This window comes from Schistocerca piceifrons, chromosome 3 (genome assembly GCF_021461385.2).
Source record: "Schistocerca piceifrons isolate TAMUIC-IGC-003096 chromosome 3, iqSchPice1.1, whole genome shotgun sequence".
NCBI lineage: Eukaryota > Metazoa > Arthropoda > Insecta > Orthoptera > Acrididae > Schistocerca > Schistocerca piceifrons.
In genome coordinates this window covers 578,152,340-578,177,618 of record NC_060140.1, presented here as the reverse complement: position 1 = coordinate 578,177,618, position 25,279 = coordinate 578,152,340, and the positions used below count along the sequence as shown (strand labels likewise).

At 44.0% G+C, this 25,279-nt stretch overlaps 1 protein-coding gene across 1 annotated transcript in view; it reads right to left on the bottom strand.

Moving 5' to 3' along the window:
* Positions 1 to 25,279, bottom strand: part of LOC124788853 (mucin-4) — a 258,570-nt gene that overhangs the window by 138,841 nt on the left and 94,450 nt on the right. Inside the window, exon 3 of the mRNA XM_047256137.1 lies at positions 11,254 to 11,365. Coding sequence (XP_047112093.1) covers positions 11,254 to 11,365 — 112 coding nt within the window. The remainder of the gene's footprint in view (positions 1 to 11,253; positions 11,366 to 25,279) is intronic.

Here is a 25,279-nt window from a genome sequence, read left to right as displayed (position 1 = left end):
AACATCTTTGAACTTCTTCCTCTTCAGGACGTGTAAAATTACTAACTCATCTATACAAAAAAAGGTTTGTGTGTGTGTGTGTGTGTGTGTGTGTGTGTGTGTGTGTGTGTGTGTCAGAGAGAGAGAGATAACGGAGGTTTTTGTCCAAAGTTGCACATTTAATGACTCTTCCAGTTTTATTACCTGTAATCTGTTATCTGAGGGCTAAATTTACTAAAACTGTTTAAAACGGTTGACTTGCCTCTTCAACTTTTTTATCGGTGCCTATGTCGTAGCAGTCTGCAGGAAACAAACGATTTGGATACGACAGGGTTCCGAATCGAATACTTTATATTTAAAACGGCGAAAAAAAATTTCCATGCACGTGATAATAATTAATGAAAGTTATTTACATTATATAGCAATTACCTAGCATCTATAACACATTAGGAAAAAGATGACATTCGTGTGATGCATACACATATGGCAAATTTAATTAATAACACAACAAACGATAACACGAAGCCGACGAATCGTGTTGGGAAATGCAACATACACCATGCGAGAGGGAGTGTGGCAGCGAGTAGTGTGCGCGTTGGCGCTGCTCCAGTGCAATCGATCAGAAGCACGAACGGCAGTTCTGGAAGACCTACATTACACGAGTTTGGGTTCGAAGCGTCGGTACACGGCAGCGCCTTATCGGCTTCTCTCTTCCGATTACTTTAGAGGGAACTTGGCCGACGGCAGTGTCTATTTTAATTGCAAATGGCACCCAGGCGGGATAATAAATTCTTCTTTTTTTTCCCCCGTACCGCGTGGTTCGCGGCCAACAGCCTGGAATGAATAATGGAGTCAGAGCAGACAGCGGGCAGGAGGGCCAGTACTTCACGACATCTCTGCACTGCCTCAGCCACAACAACCAAAACCGCAAGCTGCTCGGTGTGTCGTGACCACACATCTCCAAGTGGGCTCTCCGCCCTTCGGCCTGTGGACGAGTCACAACAGAACTAGTTGCGTCTACGGGAAAGTCGTGCGGCAAATGCTCAGTTTTTCCTTTCCTTGTTACCCGCGTGAGTATACAAAATGTTGGGATGTAGCGTGAACTCATAGGCAGCACTACTGTTGCTCTATCTATTTTAACGTTTCCACCCTCACTTTCAATAGGGTAGTTTTTACTTATAAATGAATATATGCGAAAAATTTTCCGGGTTTGACGTTTGAGTTTATAAAACAGATCTGGTGTTTTATCCTCGGCAAGTATCCTATATTTTCAATCCCTGAAGCATGTTTAAATAGATGTGAGAGGCCTGATGTTGAAGTGTTCTATTATAAGAACAAAAAGTTCTATATTACCTTTATATAAATGTTACGACTGGGTTTCAAATTTAAAATTTCGATATTTGACACAACCAGCGTCAGCTGGCGAACGTCGTTACAACTCTTTGTAGTGTATTGAGCGACCATCAACTATCGATTCCCTTCCAAATGGTTGTACTGCTATACAGCAAAAAAGCTTCAAGGCGTGACGTTGCAAAAAATTTGGAATATACCGTCCGCCCAAAAAACTCCGAGAGTGATTTTAGTGCTGGCATATAAGCGACATCAGAGCAGTTCGTATGATGGCTGCTTGAACGAACAACTGTAAAACAACAGACTTGTATTCGACCAGTCAGCTGCGAGCTGGCATAGTGTATCAACGTATCACAAATCGCTATGGATCAACATACCTAAATCAAGTACTGAAGTCGTTCTCCAGAAAGTTTCGAAGAAGAGAAAAATGTGTGTGCAAAGCATGTCTTGACTCCCGAACAAAATCGACTTGAAATTATTTTTTGGAAAAAAAATCGTCACGACTGACGAGACTTTGTTTTAGCAGTACGAATCTACCACAAAACAACAAAGAGCAGGAATTAAACGTCAACGCTTTGGCGCTTGAGATCAGCAATATTCCAAAATAGGGCTTTTCTCACAGTTTCACACGGCTGAACGTTCTGCGCATTGCACTAAAGAGGGGGAAAGACTATGTAGAATACCTGAACCATTACAACTACCCCCTTAATCTTTCTCCATTTTTTTATTGATCCAATCTCGAAACTTGTAGACTGACGTTAAAAATATTTCAGCATTTTAAAATTTTAACTTTCAAAATTTATGTAATAATCTGAACTTGTTGCTTACGGCAAGAAACTCCATTTACAATTAACAACCTGAAAAGTTAGTTACGTAACAATTTGTCATAAACATAGTGGTTTGGTTGAACACGAAAATAAAATTTAATAAAGGCTTTACTCTTGACCACGTTGAATTGCATCCTGCAAACATGATTTTAATTCTAACAAACTCCTCCTGAATCTTTTAAAAATTTGTCTCCGCCCCTCCTCTATATCCACCAAACTCCCTCCCCCGTAACCATGTATTTCGAAACTTACGCTTCCGTGTTTGTGTGTGGTAAATTGGTCTAAATGACGGCAAGACATAAGCTGAGGCAAGTGGTAATCATACTGCAGTTTTCAGGAATCATTTCAAATAATAATTGTGAGGGAAATTGTGGGGAAACAGTTGCACTGAATCTGATGGCATCTTAACTTATGCCAGTAGCTAGAAACTGTAATGTAACTAAGATCCCCCTCCTCGCAGCTTGCAACTTGTCTTACTAGTGTATTCTTTCCGTCAAATATTGTCTGAAGTCTTTCAGTAGCTCCCAACACCATGTTTCATCCATTCTCAATAGTTCTGAAAATCATCGACCTCCAGCTCGTTAACACTACACCACAAATAAACACACACACACACACACACACACACACACACACACACCCTTCTCCTTAATTACCAGGGCGTTGATGCATTTCTACCTTTGCATTATCCATTTCTTTGATCACAGTTTTCTCCCGGCTTTTTTGGCTTTCTTACCTTAAAAACAGCTAAGACAAATCATAGGGTTTGTGTCTTTGGAATACCAAGCGACATCTTCTAGAACGTAACTTCAATGAATGTAACAAAGAATTCGCAACCAGCGACAGGAACGGGGCGGCGCCGTATGAGCTGAGTGAAGTCGGTCAAGAGTCAGGGCGTGTGTAGGCAGCAATGTAATTAGTCGGTCGATTGGTGCGTGTGTAGGGGCCTTGAGAGCTCAACACATTTTCGACAGCGAGGCTATTACAGACGAGCCGCTAATTGAAATGGACGTGACAGTGGGAGGAAGTCGCCTACGGCCTCGTTAAAGGAATATTCGTGGCTCTCGCTTGCAGTGGTTAAGACAGACCACAGGGTTCACAATTTTCAACGCTGCGCTACCTTGTTCCATGAGTGCTGAGCAATGTTTTCCATCACTTTCGCTCAAGCAGAAGATAGGCCATGTCCACCGCCGCGATTATGTCATTTTGAGATCATTTAATAACACTACTTTTGTTCTTTATAAGGGAACCAAAAACAAGTCCCTGAAAGAAGTTACACACATTGCTTCCAACCAACTTTACTTTACACCGCTGCTGTTACAATCACGCCAGTACAAAGTGTGCAAACCTCTTCATCTCTACGAAATGCTTACTATAGTCAAACCTTCGTCTCTCTCCCTCTACAATTTTTATTCTACATACACTCCTTCATTGCCAAATCAACCATTCTTTCTTGCCTCAGCATGAGTCCTACCAATCGTTTCTTCTTTCGGAGAGTTTCAGTTACTGAAGTGTAATTTGCAACTGCAACAGATCGTTCGACAACCTTTTCTTTTGTCACCAGTCTTCTCACTGGTTTAATGTGGCCCAGCACGACGTCCGTTGTTATTTGTTTGATATATTCCGATCTCTATCTTCAAAAATGGTTCAAATGGCTCTGAGCACTATGGGACTTAACATCTATGGTCATCAGTACCCCAGAACTTAGAACTACTTAAACGTAACTAACCGAAGGACATCACAAACATCCATGCCCGAGGCAAGATTCGAACCTGCGATCGTAGCGGTCACGCGGTTCCAGACTGAAGTGCCTAGAACCGCACGGCCACGCTGGCCGGCTGGTCTCTATCTTCACCTACACTTCCTGCACTCTGTACCTACCTAGATAACTTATGTTACTCCTCATTACTTTCACCTTTCTTCAGTTCGCTCTCAGTCTATAGTGTGGTAATAATTACACTGCTTTTCAGATTAACAGGCCCTGCAGTTCTTTCTCTCTTTCACTCAGGATAGCACTATGATCAGCGAATTTTATCATTGATAGCTTTTCATCCTTAATTTTAATCCCACTCCTGAAATGTGTTATTGCTTATCCAATGCACAGATTGGACAATAAGGGCGAAAAGTTTTATAAGCTTCCTAATCCGAGCACGTCGTTCTTGGTCCTCCATTCTCATTTTTCACTCTCTGTTCTTGTACATACTGAATATTACCCCTCTTTGCCTGTACCTTACACCTAATTTCCTGAGAATTTCGAACATCTTGCACCATTTTATGCTGCCGAACGCTTTTTCTAGGTCGATAAATTGATTTTTCTTAAGACTTGCTCCCATTATCAAACCTCTCTGGTTCCTTTACCTTTCCTAAAGTCATTAAACGGATCCTCAATATTCCTTTCCATTCTTCCGTATATCATTCTTATCAGCAAATTGGGGGAATGAGCTGCAGACTCTGCGATAGTTTTCGTGCTCATCCGCCCTTGCTATCTCCAATCCATAAATTCTGCAAACCAACTTGAGTAGTAGTTTCTTCCAATGATTTCAGAAGTTCTGAAGGAATGCGATCTATGTCTTCCGCCTTATTTGATCGTCAATATTCTGAAGATCTGTCAACAGAGACTGTAATACTGGGTGTCCCTTGTCTTCCATATCGACTTCCATCTCTTCTTCTAGCATTAATCAGGCAGTTCCTCCATCTCGTAGACGTATTCAATGAAGACTTTCCGTTTATCTGCTCTCTCTTCTGTGTTTAACAATGAAATTCCTCCTCCACTCTTAATGCTGACACCTTTGTTTTTGATTTCACAGAAGGATGTATTGACTTTTCTATGTGCTCCATCTGTCCTTTCGACGACCATTCTTTTTCGACTTCTTCGTATTTTTGATGAAGCCATTTCACCTTGGCTTCCTGTTTATTTTATCCACAAGTGATTTTTAATGCTGCACTGTCTTTTCTTGAACATTTGTGTGTTTTCTTTTTACGCAGATCAATGCCTTCTGTTGGTGAAGCTTTCTTCGCAGTTTCCTTCCTGTCCAAAGTCTGTGAGTGCCCGTTTTTAGATACGTCAGTTCCTCTTGAACTGAACTGCCGATTGTATTCATAACGACAGCTTCCACAGTCTTAAAGAACTGCAAACGCACCTCATCATTCTTCAGAAGTTCAGTATGCTACTTCTTTTCTCACTCATTCTCCCGCACGTATTCTCTTACTCTTCAGTCTACTCTTCATTATTAAATTGTGACAAGAGTCGATACCTGCTCCTGGGTTCTCCCTAGAGGTGTAAAGGGCACTACTGTCTGTAGTGGTACCACGTAGCAGAAAGTACCCCTTAACGCATCGCAGGTTCTCTGAACTTTGGGAGTTGAGCATGCCCTTTCCAGAGGGGCATTGTCTTGCTGTCACGTTCGAGAATTCCATAGCGCTGACGGTCTTGCCATAGAATGCGGGTTGGGAGTCGTTGATCGGGCTTCGCGTGGAATTGTCGCACCGAAAAGAATTTAAAAAATGGTTCAAATGGCTCTGAGCACTATGGGACTTAACTTCTAAGGTCATCAGTCCCCTAGAACGTAGAACTACTTAAACCTAACTAGCCTAAGGACATCACACACATCCATGCCCGAGACAGAATTCGAACCTGCGACCGTAGCGGTCGCGCGGTTTCAGACTGTAGCGCCTTTAACCGCTTGGCCACCGCGGCCGGCTAAAGAATTATTGGGACAGTTTGTTACTGTGATGAAATATGAGTTTGGAAGGTTTCCGTCTACTGGTAGGGCAACAGTGAGTAATTATTCAGTTGATTCGAGGAGGGTTCGCGTAATTACATAGGAAATCAGGGTATAAAACAGGATCGTCATTCTTAGTCAGTGGCATGTGTTGACGGGGCGTGCTACTTTAAGACGCGGTTCACGCTGAGACGATACGATATGCGGTACTTTAGGGCACGCTGCGATAGAGGTCGTGCGACGCGATGCTTGCCGGTGCTACACTCATGTTGTCACTGGAATGTTGCGGTTTGCCGTATGACAAGCACCAAGACAGCACTAATCACGTTTCCGTTTCAATCATGATCGCTTCTGAAGAGGGTGTTCTTTTGTCTTATTATTTAAAGCTCAAAAAACTGAAAATGCGTGGGTGTGTGTTTTCTACATCTCCTCCTAAAATACTGGACCGATTTTCATCAAACTTGGCGCACATATCCCTTCCTGTCAGGCAACAATCACTGTCGGTGTAAGAATCATCTGCTTATCATATATTATAGTTCGGGAGATAAGACGTCATAAACACTGAGATGCGTGATAAGCTGCCGCATCATTCATGAAGGTTTAATACATTCATTCTTTACTACTGAGACACTCCTACAGTCGAGACAACTTAGGGAAATCTGATACCTGGCAGCGCTTTTGACAGCTTTCAACTACGAAGGGCAAACGGCTGTAGGCGAAAGCAACAGTTGTCTATGAAGAGGCGTTGCCATGGAGACGTTTACAAAATCGCGTTGCAGACACGCGAAGCAACTATACTTAAACATTTGTATAACATGCATATTTCTTTGTAACTCTGTTTCATAATTTCAAAGGTGTTTCCACGAATACATGGAATTTTTTTTTCGATATTACAATTAAAATAAAAAAGGTAACTCTGCCCGAACAGGCCATGAAGGCCCAACGGTACCAACCGGCTGCTGTGTCAAAACTGGCAAAATAAATAGAAGGCAAACACCAGGTTTTTGTTAAATGTGATTTCTGCTCTCTTTCCGCCATTAAAAACGGTTTCTATATGTTAGCTATATTTCGTATGCAGCAGTATATCAGCTAAAAATCACCAAACGTAAACTTATCAGCGACTGTATTCTTCACTGAAAATTCTTAATATGCTCGGTGGTTTACTTATTTGCAAAGTATCGCACCAACTGCGGGCAACAGCGTAAGGAAAACCTCTTCATTATCGAGCTGTGGTGTCAGACAATAACATGTGAGAAAAATCTATTTTTTTAACCGAATAGTTTACTTAGAGTCGGATGAAAATCTTGCATAGCGGAGAACCAATGCGAATATAAAAGCCGCGGTTTTTAATGTTTACAAAAAACATAAGCTTTAGTGAGAAACTAACTGGACGGATGTACCTAAGCTACATTTACATAAAACAATTTTTTTCAAGGCACCTCTGATGACTTGAAATTTGTATTGCACAATAGTTTCGTGGAACAACCAGAACACCCTGTTGCATCGAGCGAATCGATTGAGATACACCATGTGATCAAAAGTATCCAGACACCTGGCTGAAAATGACTTGCAAGTTCGTGGCGCCCTCCATCGGTAATTCTGGAATTCAATATGGTGTTGGCCCACCCTTACATTTGATGACAGCTTCCACTCTCGCAGGCATACGTTGAATCAGGTGCTGGAAGGTTTCTTGAGGAATGGCAGCCCATCCTTCACGGGGTGCGGCACTGAGGAGTGAAGCGATGTTGGTCGGTGAGGCCAGGCACGAAGTCGGCGATCCAAAACATCCCGCAGGTGTACTGTAGGATTCAGGTCAGGACTCTGTGCAGGCTAGTCCATTACAGGGATGTTACTGTTGTGTAACCACTCCGGCACAGGCCGTGTATTTTGAGCAGGTGCTCGAACGTGTTGAAAGATGCAATCGCCATCCCTGCATTGCTCTTCAACAGTGAGAAGCAAGAAGGTGCTTAAAACATCAATGTAGGCCAGTGCTGTGATAGTGCCACGCAAAACAACAAGGGGTGCAAGCCCCCTCCACGAAAAACACGACCACGCCATAACACCACCGCATCCGAATTATACTGTTGGCACTACACGTTGACCGGGTATTCGCCATACCCACACCCTGCCATCGTATCGCTACATTGTGCACCATGATTCGTCATTCCACACGTTTTTCCACTGTTCAATCGTCCTTACACCAAGCGGGGCGTCGTTTGGCATTTACTGGCGTGGTGTGTGGCTTATGAGCAGCCGCTCGACCAAGAAATCCAAGTTTTCTCACCTCACGCCTAACGGCCATAATACTTGCAGTGGATCCTGATGCAGTTTGGAATTCCTGTATGACGGTCTGCATAGATGTCTGCCTATTACACATTACGACCCTCTTCAACTGTCGGCGCCGCGCAGGATTAGCCGAGCGGTGTCAGGCGCTGCAGTCATGGACTGTGCGGCTGGTCCCGGCGGAGGTTCGAGTCCTCCCTCGGGCATGGGTGAGTGTGTTTGTTTTAGGATAATTTAGGTTAAGCAGTGTGTAACCTTAGGGACTGATGACCTTAGCAGTTAAGTCCCATAAGATTTCACACGCTCAATTGTCGGCGGTCTCTGTCACTAAACAGACGAGGTCGGCCTGTAGGCTTTTGTGCTGTACGTGTCCCTTCACGTTTCTACTTCACTATCGCATCGGAAACAGTGAACCAAGGGATGTTTAGGAGTGTGGAAATCTTGCGTGCAAACGTACGACACAAGTGACAATCACCTGACCACGTTCGAAGTCCGTGAGTTCCGCGGAGCGCCCTATTCTTCTCTCTCACAATGTCTAATGACAACTGAGATCGCTGATATGGAATACCTGGCAGCTGGTGGCAGCACAGTGCACCTAATATGAAAAACGTATGTTTCTGAGGGTGTCCGGATACTTCTGATCACATAGTGTGTGTGTGTGTGTGTCGGTGTCTTACACCACCACCTAGAGGTGGCGCAATGTCGTATCGCTGTCGTCCCAGTGTGAACTGAACCAACTAAACTATTGCCTTGAAGCATGAGACAAAATGTATAGGATTTCGGAATCTCTGTCTGACCATGATGTAATCCGGCTGGAATCACCCCGTGTCCCCAGATTTTTCGAAGTATATGAGGAGATCAAAAAGTTTCCGATCGAAGGCAGTACAGTCCAGAATCGGTATGCCAAAAAGGCAAAATAACCGTGAGCACAGAGGCTCTCATTCCACCGATGAACCACGCTGAAGACGCCCGTTTGGTAAAACACCGTGTCCTGATGCGCGAATAAGTCTGTAACTGGCTGCTGCACATCTTCGTCCGAGAGGAATCGTTGTATAATAAGGCCTTAATTTAAAGGACAGACGGCGTGATAATCGCATGGGGAGAGATCAGGACTATGGAGCAGGTGGTCGAGTGTCTGAGCCGACATTAACTTCTGCGTTACGACGTTTGCGATATGGGGACGAGCGTCGTTGTGAAGCTGCAGCACCCCTTGGCACACCATTGCACAACGGTGGCTTTTGACAGATATGCTGTCCCATACACATTCTTCGTTCTCCGATGGATGTCTACCGGTGTTTGTCCTTCGGCAGCCAAGAAACGACTAACAGCACGTTGGTCCTGTTTGGACGCATTTGGTAATAACGTCGCCATAGTTCACGTTTCGATATTTACCGTACGCACGTCGGAAAGACAGGAATGCCACACTAATTCCTTGCCTTCATTGCGGTGCTTACATACCTGCATCGGAGTGGCGCTTCATTGGGTATGCACTACAGCAACACCCTCAAACAGCAAGTTATTGATCGTCCCCTTATGTGCCTCCTTCTGTTGTGATTTCTGAACAGTGTATTCGCTATTACTACTTAAATTTGTTACAGAACTCAGTTAGCCTTTCTCTTCTATTCCTCTTCTGTTCTCCCATAATTCTTCTATTCCTTCCTCTGCTACAGCTTTCCAATCAGATATGTTTAGCAGATATTCATCTCCATTTACATACAGACTTACATGTTCAAAATCCTCGTACACTTTCTCTATGTCCATCTTCTGCTTGTGACAACGACAAATAAAAACTGTCACAATATACAGTTTAATGCTAATTATGTGACTCAGACTAGACTGAATTTTACGTTATTGTGGCCTGAGTTACGTGGTGTAACAAATTCCACTGCAATAGACAGAGAAAGGAAAACAAAACCATATGTCCATGTGAAAGAAGCAGAGAAAACAGATGTCCCCACGATTGAAGCGTCGATATCGATAAGTCTAGTATTGCTCTCCTGGAAAATTCATATCAAGTCTGAAGCTGCTAGTTGTTTGCTTGAGGTAGCGTCAGGCTTGGCAGTAGTAACTGACATATTTCCCAGTATCAAGGGTAATACAATCAAAATACGTTTTGCTGTTTTGACCCATCAACTTAATAATTCATGACCAGAATTCCCTGCTGTTTTTTCAGAGAACCTATGGTGGTATATACCTTTCCCACTGATCTTGGCCCCTAGCCCGAATACCTGCGATGGATGTTACACAAAATAAGATTCCCACTGTTTCTGAGAGGTAAAGACGGTATCTGATGGTATCTTATTGTCGATATGTCAAATATTCTGCATCATAGTGCCACTGGTGATAAATTAAAAACAAATCCGTATTCGTGGAAATATCTACTTAGGGCTGTGACCGAGATCATGCGCTTTGTTATAAGACTACAATGACAGAAACCAGCTACGTATTTAATGCCGAAGGAGGCCGAAACGATGCATGTGAAGAATAAGTTTTTTTTTTTCAGTAATGTATGACAGTGATGGTTCCTGGCGAGGTACAGATTGCTGTTTGCATAGCCCCTATTCTGAGTCATTATTGAGAATAATCTTTTACTGCTCTATTAATTATGCCCTCAATTTTTAATATAACTTCCGTTAGTAATTGTGAGAAGAGTGAAGATAGTGCAATACTGGATGAAGTTTTTCTGTTTATTGCTTATTCAACGTTATGAATGTTGTCGAGGCTGTCGCGCTCTTGGCAATAAAATATAGTCAATATTTGATACACTAAAGTACGTTACTGATTACTATAGACTGCATACCGAGCTCTGATTAACAGACCGTATTTCCACATGATAGTGATGGGAACAAACAGATTCACTTTGGCGATGGGGGCAGGGGGGCTAGGAGGCCGAACAATAATATAAATAATACAAGGAATGGACCAATGCAAATTAGATATCACACAAATTGCTGTTTTAAATGTTTCACTGATGCGGCACGATCCATTACGGCCTTACCGGTAACCAGTCTGCTGCAACAAGCTGTTAACAATACTGAAACCTGCGCACCAGGTTGGCCATGCGAGAGCGGCCGATGTGTCCGTGTACTCACCGGATGGCGAGAACTGGAGATCTCCCTCTTCTCACGGGCGTGGAACATGCGTGGGCGGACCACCCTGTGGCGGTGGAACTCTGGAGCCAGGCCTGCCAACAACAAAGAGAACCTGTTAGCAACCCGACCGGCGCCCACTCAAAGGAGAGCTGACCTACAACTGTACAGAGTCAGTGTGCCTGCTACGTAACAATCTGGCCAAGGAGAGGCGCGAGCCATCGCCAACAAAGAAAAAGTGGCTGCAGGAGTCCTGAATGAAATAAGCGTTGTTTCTGTGAATCCGAGCAATGTGCAAAACTTTGTATTTGAAAAGTAATTTAACGGGAAACAGTTCTACACCACTGCAATATTTTTCGATATAGCCTGGAAAGGCCAACACAACAACCCTAACAGCCTGCCAAAAATATTCAACTTGTACACAAAGTCGCTGTACACTGTCCGAATTCCGTCTTTACTGTAACAAAACTTATTCCCAGCTTTACCTTTCTCCTCGTTACAGAAATTAGAACACATCACAAATAATAAAAAGCAAACAGACAGTCCGTTGTTTCGTGAACGCCATTCGACGATTGTACATTACTAAAGCTTAAGCTGAAAAGCTGCCGACCGACTGAGTACACTTTAAATCAGTAAAGGGTACACAAAAGAAATTCCGCTCGGTTTACTCGACAAGCAGACATTCTTTGGACGTAAAAGCGCGTGAGAGGTCAACTACAAGAATATTAAGGAACTAATTATGTTTAAAAAGTTTTCGATGGTCTTGAGTCAACAGTCAAAACGGCGGTTTATTCTTTCAAAAAATAATTATATTTACCTACAGCCTTCTCCCCACGGCTTTGCCTGCATATGTGTCTGACACATATATTGAACACATCTCCTCCTCCCCTCAGTGTCTACTTCATCCACCTCAGTATATCTATCCCCCTCCTCTATCTTTATCTATCTCTATCTCCACCTCCCCCTTTCTTTGTGTATTCATATACTCTTCCCCTCTCTTTGTCCATTTCCTCCACCTCCTCTCTCACCACATCTTTCTCTCACCCTTCCATCTTAGTCCCAATACTACTCCAACACACCAGTCATGCAAGGAAGGCTACACATCAGGGGCCTGAAAATCATTTATTTGGGCCTGATGTACGGTTTGCCATGCAAAGCAGGTTGATAAAGCAGGCTGATACTATTCTAACACAACACACCTGTCACACATGGCAGCCTAAGTGTCAGATCCTTGGAAAAAAAAACCACCATGTCTTGCCCCTGACATGTAGGCTGCTCTTCAAAGCAGGTTCATTTGGCAGGCCGATATTGCTCCCACACAATATGCCTCTTGCGCAGTGTAGCCTTTATACTTGGAACTGGAAAAACACATTTTTATCCATATCACTGCTCCTATTGGAGCTAGGTTATAAAACTTACAGTGCTGATACTGATGAGGCTTGCATTTTCTGTGGCAAATTTGGTTGAAATCGATCAAAGGGGGTTTGGGAGGGATTCCAAACCATAAACACACACACACTACCTACAATCCCTGCTGTACTGAACAATCAATCATTTATTTTTCGATACGTAAGTTGTTTTCTTAATTTTTACTCTATTGCCTAAGCATTCTGTTTTGACCCTTTTTATTATTTTTTAGGGCAACAGAGTATTTCTGTTATTCCTCAATGTACCCATCAGTGTCATTGTTGTGTGCATAATTCAATAAAAGAAGAATATACTTTCAGAAAATTACGTAAATAAATAACCACATGAAGTTCATCCATGTCACATTAGATATTTCTTTTTTTCGCTTCTAACAATGTGGATCAAATCTTTGGAGATCCGGTTTATATAAGGGGCAGTCAAACACAAGAAATCTGGGAAGAAAAGTAAGTAAATTATTTAATACTTCAAAAATAATCATAATTGTTGTTAATACATTTATCCCACTGCAAGACAAGACGGTCAATGCCTTCATGGAAAAATGTTGGCATTTGCCTATGGGATGATTATTGCATCCAGGTGTGCACAGCTTCGTCCAAAGCAAATCGACAGGCACCAATGTCTTTCTCCAGGGCTTCAAAAATTGGAAACTGCATGGGGAGGGACTGGGACTGTATGGAGGATGTGTAAGGGCTCCACAGCAAAACTTCTGCAGCATGCTCGAAACAACAAGCACACAGCACCGGGAAAGTTATGATTACCCCTATCGGTCAGTGCAAGAGTCCGCTGCTCTTTGACTTTCTGGAACCTGACGCTACGATTAACACAAAGTGATACGTCACTCTGCAAAAACTGAAGCACACCATCAAGTCCAAACGCCCAGGAATGTTGTCAGGCGCTACAGTCTGGAACCGCGCGACCGCTACGGTCGCAGATTCGAATCCTGCCTCGGGCATGGATGTGTGTGATGTCCTTAGGTCAGTTAGGTTTAAGTAGTTCGAAGTTTTAGGGGACTGATGACCACAGCAGTTAAGTCCCATAGTGCTCAGAGCCAAGCCAATGTTGTCAGACGGCATCATTCTGCTGCAGGATAATGACCGCCCTCATGTTGCTAAGTTTGTCTGAGTATGTTGCAGAAGTTTCGATGGGGAGCCCTAACACGTCCTCCAGACATTCGAGGCCATCGATTTGCTTCAGTCAATGAGGTGTACGCCTGGGGACAATCACATGGTCCCACAGGCCGCAAACGTTTTTCCATAAAGCCACCGATTGTCTCGCCTCATAATGGGATCTGTTATGGCGTTCACTTTTCAAATAAAAACAGTTCACTCACTCTTTCTACATCTGTCTCTTTTTCATTTGATTGCCCCTTACATAACTGAATCATCAGAAGACTACGCCCATCAAACTTCTAGTATATCTCCAAAGACTTTTGAAGTTGTTTTTTTAATTATTGGATGACAGTACAATTGTACGACTTTTGGTTGTTCTTTGTTACAACTGAAATTGTCTGGTGGCTCGGAATACGTCTTTGATCTGACGCATCAGGATATTGAGTTTTTAACAAATTGATTAGTTTGTAGTGCTGTCTTCTCACAGAAATTATTGAGATAATAGCTACGGCTTGTGGTCCCTAATGTGAGCATTTAGTCCATAACTGTCAGAGTCATCCATTGTACATAACATTCTGATTTGCTGCGACTGTGGCTTTTTGACATGTCTACGAGAGCCAACGAACCCACTGCTGCCCTCTCCAACCTATGATTCCAACGTCATTAATGACGACGTCGTACATATACAGCAGAACGAGATAAATACAACCATCTAAGAACAGTGCAATATTTTAAAAACTAAGGACTATTTTTCTCTTTCAATTAGAGTAGTTTTCAGTTTAATGAATAGGCCTGTTCCCAGGCTTATTTACCATTTCGTCTGTCTGTGCAAAAGAGAACTTCAAAATTTTAGGATCTTTTCTCAGAGAATGGGTTTTACAAAATGTGGTGGCTTTTAATACGATAGTGCATTCACACTAATGTATTCTGTAGGTTAACAATGTCGTTGCATTATATTCTATATTTCATAGTGGAAGACGAATGTCCTGTTTGTATCATTATGTGAAACACCGGAATCTCGTGAAGTGGGCTTTGCCTGAAACCAATGAAAAAGTAACTCCTGATCTGTCCACTACCGTTCGCAGGATGAATTGACTGTACATTCAGAATGACAGGTACTCCGATTACCCATCATCCTTAAAAATCTATTATGTATTAATCTTTATTGTAAGCACTGTTACTCCAACTTCTCAGAAGTAATCTCCTAACTCTCTCTGTTCGAAAGTGGAAAGAAGGAGAGTTTCGTCGAAATTCATATGATTTTGTATCTAAATGCTAAACAGTGATGCGGTATGTATGATCCTGAAGTTTCCTAGCTATAAAACTGAAATAGTAAACTGATTATAAATACAACCGCAACGTGGAAGTACAGGATACTCTCCCCGTCCGTCAAGTGGACAATCTTCAGGGAGGCGTTTTCTGTATATGATCTCCAGTACTTTCGAAGGAGAATTCTATTTGACAGTCCCTAGCTGAGAGACTACTTGTTTCGAAAATAGTTGCACATTTCCACTTCGTTTTTATCCACACTCATGCTCATAAATTAAGGATAATGCTGATACATGGTGAAACAACGCTCTGGTGGGCGGTTTGCGGGTTTAAATCACCTCGTGGTATGACCATGCGGTGCATTTGACCTGCGGTCGTCGCACGGTGGCGCTGGCAGCAGTCCATGTACGCAGAGGTGTTTTGGTGCATGACAAAGTAGGGTGCAGCGAGTAAGTGTGCAGACGTTTTCAGACGTGCTAATGGTGATTGTGTGTTGAAAATGGCTCAGGGAACACACATTGATGACGTTATGAGGGGTAGAATACTAGGGCGACTGGAGACTGGTCAAACACAGCAGGTCGTAGCACGGGCCTTCCGTGTGCCACAAAGTGTGATCTCAAGATTATGGCAACGATTCCAGCAGACAGGAAATGTGTCCAGGCGCTACAGTACGGGACGTCCACAAGTACAACACCACAAGAAGACCGATATCTCACCATCAGTGCCCGCAGACGGCCACAGAGTACTGCAGGTAGCCTTTCTCGGGACCTTACCGCAGCCACTGGAACAGTTGTCTCCAGACACACAGTCTACAGACGACTGAACAGACATGGTTTATTCGTCCAGAGACCTGCAAGGTGCATTCCACTGACCCTGGTCACAGGAGAGCCATAAAGCCTGGTGTCAAGAATACAGTACATGGTCATTGGAACAGTGGTCCCAGGTTATGTTCACGGACGAGTCCACGTATAGTCTGAACAGCGATTCTCGCCAGGTTTTCATCTGGCGTGAATCAGGAACCAGATACCAACCCCTTAACATCCTTGAAAGGGGCCTGTATGGAGGTCGTGGTTTGATGGTGTAGGGTGGGATTATGATTGGTGCACGTACACCCTTGCATGTCTTTGACAGAGGAATTAAAACAGGTCAGGTGCGTCGGGACGTCATTTTGCACCACAATGTCCGCCTTTTCAGGGGTGCAGTGGGTCCCATCTTCCTCCTGATGGATGATAACGCACAGCTCAACCGAGCTGCCATTGTGAGGAGTACCTTGAAACAGAAGGTATCAGGCGAATGGAGTGGCCTGCCTGTTCTCCAGACCTAAGCCCCATCGAGCATGTCTGGGATGCTCTCGGTCGACGTATCGCTGCACGTCTTCAAACCCCTAAGACACTTCAGGAGTTCAGACAAGCAAGAATGGGAGGCTGTACCCCAGCAGCTGCTCGACCACCTGATCCAGAGTGTGCCAACCCGTTGTGCGGTTTGTGTACATGTGTATAGTGATCATATCCCATACTGATGTCGGGGTACGTGCGCAGGAAACCGTGGCGTTTTGTAGCACACGTGTTTTGGGATGGTTTCCTTAACATATCACCAATAGCGTGGTTTTACAGATTCCCTATGTACCTATGCTATTTGCGCCAGTTTTGTGTAGTGCCACGTTGTGTGGCACCACATTCTGCAATTATCCTTAATTTATGAGCATGAGTGTATTTACACTTCATTTTGTGCGACTGGTTTCGGCGCCGTAACTCCAATATGAACCGGTCATTCTTTAAGTTGTGGCTGCACTGCTTTCAGCTCTAAGACAATAAGTTTCTAAGCACGTTTGCGAACAAAATTTTTCATACGGCTTTTCAGAGCCAGCTCCGTAATTGAAAGGTATCTACACTCGAGAGTGCTATGACAAGCAATGTAACGAGAGAGGTCTAGACTTTTAACCTAACAATTGCCATTTTCTCCTAGGTAAATGAGGCCCTTGATCATCGTGAACGATTCCAAGACGGGAGTGGTAATGCCAAGAATTGAGAGGCCTCTCATAAAATAATCTGTACAGTATTCACCTTCGTACACGTTATTCATTTGCCACTGTTTTGTCTAAAAAACATTACTTTTCCAAAATAATCTACGTTCAATGCTACCATCTTACACCACCTTACTGGGAGGGCCTGTGTGCCCACATGATATCACTCTACTGCTCGATGTCGGAGCAAACGACCTGGTGGACCAATAACCTCCACACCAACCACGTACTGCTTCCCGTACAGTGCATTCCTCATTGGGCCAAACATATGGAAGTCGAAAGGTGTGAGATCCGCGCTGTAGGGTGGATGAGGAAGCACAGTCCAATTAAGTTTTATGAGCATCACCAACAGAAAAGTCCAGTTGAGCAGCGAGGTGTTTGAATGTGATCCGTCGATCACCTCGAATGAGAGTGTCCGCACGTTCCAATACTGCAAGAATCACAGCTGTCTGCTGCCTGTCGGCACGTGGCAGATCGGACAGGTTTGCGCTATCTTGTTGCGATGACGACGGACACATAGCCCAGCGACTCACCGTGATTTTGTTCACTGGCAGGTCTCCTCAGACATTCTGCAAGCGTCTGCGAATATCTGCGGTGCTCTCGTTTTCCGCCAGAAGAAACTCAGTGAAAGCTCTAAGTTTGGAACGCACTTTCGTTAAAACACCATGATGGCTACGTACAGCGCAGCCAACTACCAAAACTTCATCAAGCTATAGACACTGAAGCGGGAATATTCCACGAAGTCCCACAACAAATTCCACATTAATTCAACGAAATTGGCAGAGAAAAAAATGTGTTGCATTACTAATTGAACGCTCCTCGTATAAACATAAATGATGAAAGCAAAAAGAATAGGTGCATTGCTTCGGTAGAAAACATATCTCATCACCGACATTGCCATTTATTGTTGTCTTAAGAAACTGTATAAAACTCAGAAGTTTGTCTTCTGTACCTTCAGTAAGTTGGATTTCTGATAACAATAATCGTTATGAAAACAATCTTAAGTTGCACAGCGCAACTTATTGTAATCATATGCTTGTGTTTGTTGACATCAACTGAGATAGAGGGGGACGGGACCAAGAGCGAATCAGTTGCACAGCGTCCGCCCGTCGTTGGCCAGCTCGTGTTCTGCGAAGTGTGGGTAATTATTGTAATGGATGTCGTCCTACACGAAGGCAAACGAGACAGCAGACACGTCACGTCAGCGGCGCCTGACGTAACGTGGAGGCTCGCTGTGTGGGACTGCGGCCAAGCGAGGCGCAGACCACAAGCTGACCACAAGTGGCGGCCCTGAGAGCATTCGCAGAAATGTATCGGATAACAACCGCATGTTGCGGTGGCAACTGTCACTCTTGTACTTCAAGTTTCGGCGCCAAGTTACCCGAGTATGATGAACGGGCAACTGGGAATGAACAGCCTTGTAATACAAAGCCACGTTAGTTCGTAGTGAATTCCGATTCCAACTTTTCGACAGCCTACACTCGCTTGTGCGTCCAGTACGATGATCACGAAGGCACAAGGCCACTCACCTGCACTCATTGCAAGTCCCAGCTTCTCCACACATTAACCCCAAATTAAGATCTGCCCATCCTAATGTAATACCTGGAATGAACTCCAACCCACGTATTTCCGAGAGTGTAAGACTATATCTCCCAGGAAAACCGAATTCGGCGTTCTTGTCCAACTAGTCAATCTCAGACCACGGTCATTAGAATACGTGGTATCACGCGCAAGTATGCTCTTGCCTCACCGCACGGCATAGAAGTTTACAGGCACACCCTACATTCATGTTCAACGCAATCGGTAGTTTTCATGTTTTAGTGTATTATTATTGTTATTATTATTGTTATTACAAACTTACTTATTACTCAAATAATAAATACACCCGGTACTCGTTACCGAGGTCTTCTACAACGAAGAAACAGCGAGTTCGCTGTTGAAGCTGCTATCTTCTACCACGATAACGCATCGTTTATTGGTGGCTGTTTTGCCATTAGAACTTCACTTTCACAACATTACGGAATCCGAACCTGTCGACTGGGACATGTTTAGCACTTGCCTCCCGTACCAATACATTACGTTGGTAGCACCAGAGGATCTGACAATGTCAGTCGTGAAGATGCATGGAGCCACCTGCCCCGGTTTCTCGCACTGCCTTCTCACGACTGCGAAAGTAAATGGCTTGTTCCAAGGGATAGAAGAATAGAAGACGCCGGTGCGTCCCCAACTTTCATCTCAGGTCGTGTACCGCGCGAAGTGGAGCAGCGATTAATACTGTACCCTCGAGGGAGTCAAATTCTAATTTTCAAATTCTAATTTAACTTTTCCATGTCTTCCCAGAAATGACTCTGGATGAAAGCTTGTACGGTTCCTTCAACAAGAACATGCTGCTCGCCTCCAGCATTCTAGTCCGTATGAGATAGAGCTTCCTCTTTAATGAATGGGGCGCTAATTCTATCCTTCCTCCTACAACTAACACAGTATTGCCTTTGACCATATAGTGAACTTCATCGATGTTCACGCTAGGTCCTACTACATATTAGAAAGTAAGAAGGCAATCTGCAGCTTAAATGGCCGGTCAAAACCTAGCATGCTATAAATATGAGAATTGTAGAAGCAGCACAGCCGCTATTGGCGGAAACAGCTAGACATGTGACTGTTCGCAGAAACACGGTGCTTGAAGGAAGCGTAAGAGACGTACAGCGCGAAATGTGTAACGATTTTCAATTGAGTGTTAGCGAACAGGAAGTTTGACACAGAAAATATACACTGAAGAGCCAAAGAACCTGGTACAACTGCCTATTATCGTGTAGAGCGCCCGCGAGCGCACAGAAGTGCCGCGACACGACGTGGCTTGGACTCGACTTATGTCTGAAGTAGTGCTAGAGGACACCATGAATACTGCAGTGCTGTCCATAAATACGTAAAAGTACGAGAGGGAGGAGATATCTTCTGAACAGCATGTTGCAAGGCATTCCAGGTAGGCTCAAGAATGTTCATGTCTGGGAAGTTTGGTGGCCAGCGGAAGTATTTAAACTCAGAAGAGTGTTCCTGGAGCCACTCGTAGCAATTCTGAACATGCGGCATGTCGCACAGTCCTGCTGGAATTGCTCACAAAAGTCCATCGGAATTAACGATGGACATAAATGGATGCAGGCGATCAGACAGAACGCTTACGTACGCGTCACACGTCAGAGTCGTATCTAGACGTATCAGGGCTCCCATATCACTCCAACTGCACACACCGCACACCATTACAGAGCCTCCACCAGCTTGAACAGTCCTCTGCTGACATGCAGGGTCCATGGATTGATGAGGTTGTCTCCATACCCGTACACGTCCATCCGCTCGACACAATTTGAAACGAGACTCGTCCGCCGAGGCAACATATTTCCAGTCATCAACAGCCCAATGTCGGAGTTGACGGGCCCAGGCCAGGCGTAAAGCTTTGTGTCGTACAGTGATCACGGGTACGCGAGTGGGCCTTCGGCTCCGAAAGACCACATCGACGAAGTTTCGTTGAATGGTTCGCACGCTGACACTTATTGATGGCCCAGCATAGACGTCTGCAGCAATTTGCGGAAGGATTGCACTTCTGACACGTGGAACGATTCTCTTCAGTCGTCGTTGGTTCCGTTGTTGCAGGATCTTTTCCGGCCGATGTCGGATATTTGGTGTCTCACCGGATTCCTGATATTCACAATACACTCCTGAAATGGTCGTACGGGAAAATCCCCACTTCATCGCTACATGGGAGATGCTGTGCCCTATCGGTCGTGCGCCGACTAAACACCACGTTCAAACTCACTTAAATCTTGATAACCTGCCACTGCAGAAGCAGTAACCCACGTAACAACTGCGCCAGACACTTGTCTTATGTAGGCGTTGTCCACCGCAGCGCGGTGTTCTGCCTGTTTACATATCTCTGTATTTGAATACGCATGCCTATATCAGTTTCTTTGGTGCTTCGTGTAAATGCTGTGACGTGCCTGAATACATATCAACAATAAAATATTGACAAATGAAATGTGTGTGGAATAAGATATCATGCGTAGGCTTTGGTCGAATCTAAGACAAATGTCGGAACTAAATCACAAGTTCCTCAAAGCAAACACGTGTGAAATAATTTTGTAATGAATTTTAATAAGCTTAAACTAGAAAATAGGTTTTACTTCGAACAGAATTATACACGGTGATACGCATTAAATAACTTTAGATCGAGACAGTCTGGAACCGCGCGACCGCTACGGTCGCAGGTTCGAATCCTGCCTCGGGCATGGATGTGTGTGATGGCCTTAGGTTAGTTTGGTTTAAGTAGTTCTAAGTTCTAGGGGACTAATGACCTCAGCAGTTAAGTCCCATAGTGCTCAGGGCCATTTGAACCATTTAACTTCAGATCGTTAAAAATCTTCTTAAATTCTTTTCATCTAGACAAATTAAAACGAAGGGTGGTAACATTAGAGTGCCATGGGAAATCCACAGTTAAATGCAGAGGAGAGAGCTGAAGGGTGGAAAGAGTACAAGCGGATAGACGGAAAGAATACACTGAAGCCCTGTCTGAGGGGAATGGGTTTGTCTGACGACGTGATAGAAGAAGAAACAGGAGTCGATAGAGGAACTGGTGTTAAGATCAGAATTTAAATCAGATTTGGAAGGCTTAAGATCAAATAACGCACAAGGGATAGATAATATTCCATCATAATTTCATAAATCACAGGAGGAAGTGGCAACTACACGACTATTCACATTGGTGGGTAGAACGTGTGAGGCTAACGATAAACCATCAGACTTTCGCAAAAACATCCATGCAACTCCGAAGGCCGGAAGAGACAACAAGTGCGAGAATTATCGCACAATCAGCTTAACAGCTCATGCCATCCGAGTTGCTGACAAGAATAATACAGAGAAAAATGGAAAAGAAAACTGAATTTGTTAGATGACGATCAGTTTGGAATTAAGAAAAGATAAACGCACCACAGAGGCAATTCTGAAGTTGCGATTGATAACTGATGGAAGACTGAAGAAAAATCAGGACAGGTTTCTAAGATTTGTTGACTTGTAAAAAGCGTAAAATAGTGCAAGATGTTCGACGTTCTGAGAAGCATAGGGGTAAAGTAGAGGGAAAGATGGGTACTACATAATATGTACAAGAACCAAAAAGGACAATAAGAGTGGAAAAAAGAAAAAAGTGCTCGGATTAAAAATGATGTAAGACAGAGGTGTAGTCTTCGCTCCCTACTGTTGAATCTAAGCACCGAAGAAGCAATAATGGAAATAAAGGTTCAAGAGTGGAATTAAAATAAAAGGTGAAAAGATATCAATGACAAAATTCGCTGATCACACTGCTGTCCTCGCCGAAAGTGAAGGCGAACTACAGGATCCGTTGAACTGAATGAACAGTCTAATAAGTACACAATACGGATTGAGAGTGAATCGAGGAAAGGTGAAAGTAATGAGCAGTAGCAGAAATGAGAACAGCGAGAAACTTAACATCGGAGTTGGTGATCACAAAGTAGATGAAGTTAAGGGATTCTGCTAACTTGGAAGCAATGTAACTCACGACGGACGAAATACGGACGATATAATAAGCAGACTAGCACAGGCACACAGACCATTCATGGCCAAGAGAAGTCTACTGCTATCAAACATAGTCCTTAATTTGACCAGAACAGAAGAGAATCGAATCATTTGAGATGTGGTGCTACAGAAGGATGGTGAAAATTAGGTGGACTCGTAACGTAAGAAATGAGGTTCTCCGCAGAATTGGTGAGGAAAGGAATGTAAGGAAAACAAGGGGAAGAAGAAAAGACAGGGTGATAGGACATGAGTTAAGACATCAAGAAATAACTTCATGGTACTGGAGGGAACGGTAGAGGGTAAAAACTGTAGGAGAGTACAGAAATTGGAGTAAATCTAGCAAATAATTGAGGATGTAGTTTGCAAGTGCTACTCTGGTATGACAAGGTTGGCACAGGAATGGAATTCGTGACGGGCCGTGTCAGACCATTCAGTTGCAGAGTTGCCTGCGCTTTACGAGGCTGACAGTGAAAAATTTTTGTCGAGAATCTTCACAGGCGATAAAACATGGGCTCCTCACTTCGAACTGGAAACAAAACGGCACACCACTTCTCCTCCGAAGAAAAAGTTTAAAGCAGCACCCTCAGCCGATAAAGTCATGGTGACGGACTTCTGGGATTCTGGATAGGTGATTCCGTAAGAAAGTTAAATTAACGATTTTGTCTCGTCCAGATATTCCATTCTGGGCCAAAAACATCACAATCACATTACACAAAAGCAAAGCTGACTCATTAACTCGCTGATTAAACAAGTTGCAAAAACGCGCTGGTCTTCCTTTCTTGAGCCCTGATTTTTATGAGTTAAGAAGTTATTTCAGGTGAAAAAATTGGGGATATAACCTTGTACGAATATAGAAACATCAGACCTAATTTATGGTCAACCAAATAGAAACACTCCGCATTGTAGTACAATGCCTTCCAACCGAACGGTTCTTCATCCTGTGTAAATGCGATACCTGGAAGGAGTGCTGTAATTGCAAGTCGTCAGCACACCTCTCTCCAACCCGGCCATGTCTTTCTAAACCGGGGCCGCTATTTCCCCTTCGAACAGCCGCACTGTTGATCTTAACAGGTTCACTCCACCCCGTTCCAGCCGTCTGATAGTTGGAAATCCCCTTCGTGTGAGATCGCGATTAATCCACGAAGGTAGAGACCTTAGAACGATCATCGTGTTTAATCACGCATAGCCATAAACAATAATAATAAAATCAAAGAATGCTACCTGAGGAGATATCAAGCTAATACCGTGTAAAACCGCTTCTAGTCTTAATAACGGCTTTATTTCTAGGAGGAAGAGCGTCCACGAGTTTTTTTAGGTATGCCATATTCAGCTAAATCCACGCACTTATGATCAGATCGCATAAAGCTACCTAATAGCGGAGACACTGACTGCTACGTTACACCCGCTCTTCCAAATGGTCGCACGCATTTTTCTTGGCGGCTGTTGTCATCTGGGAAGAAAGGACGGTACACAGCATACACTCCATGGAGATGTCGCAATAAACATCCTGGTAACCTGAATGGGTAAACCCACACCCACGGCATGGGACGAAAAACATCACAGAACTACCTCTGGCCTGAATTACTCCATCCACACACTGCGAGTAGACGCCTCAAGCGACCGTTGGCGCACACGATGCCTTGAAACACTGCACGCTTTCAGCCGGCTACTGTTGACTTGGCTCACTGAAGACTTGCCGCTTTATGTGCTGCTGTGAGCAAAAGCGCTTTTCAAAGCACGAACTGTCAGATGCGCAGTTCCCTTCGCTATGCTTCGGAAACTCTTTGATATCGACCTGCAGTCGCTGATGAGCCGCGAAATTCGACCCCAGTCCCCGTCGGTCACGACGTTTTCACGGCCAGTGTTCTCGTGCCGCGCTACATGGCTGCCAGTGGTATACCGCTCCTTGTAGACACGTTGAATCGAGGTGTCTGAGAAAAGTAATGGGACTGGCGAAGCTGCGAGTGATCTGGCAACGGTATGTTGTTCTGCTTGTGTAGACCGGTGTGTCCATACCTTCCAGATGCTCAGTCCGAGTTTCAGCTCCGTTTAGTCATCACACGATTTTTGAGAGCGCTATCAGTGAAGATTTGTTTCGTAGTGTGTTACGAAAATGGAACAAACTGTCAACTAAATGTTTTACAAAGAAGACTCAGGAAAAGAGTGAATATAGTGAGCCGCAAGGACATTGCAGACAATTGAATGCTGCATCATGGCAATGCCTCATGTCACACGGCCACTTCCATCACGGAATTTTTCACCTTAAGAGGCATTTTTGTTGTTCCACAGTCAGTCTCTCTCTCTCTCTCTCTCTCTCTCTCTCTCTCTCTCTCTCTCTCTTCCCCCACCCCCCCAATTCACATGATTTGAGTCTTTGTGACTTTTTTCCTTTTCGGGAGTTTGAAAAATATCTTAAAAGAAGGACTCAGAACGACTTCGCCGACGTACTGCTGCCAAACGGAACTATTGTGAAGGGAACAATACAGTTGTTTGAGAAAATATAAAACCTGTGGTAGATACGAAATCAGTGTCATCACTTTTCTCACACCCCTCGCAGGCCGTGCTGACGCTGAAGTCATAAGAACGCTCAACCAGTCATTCAGTCAAGCCTCCACATCGACCC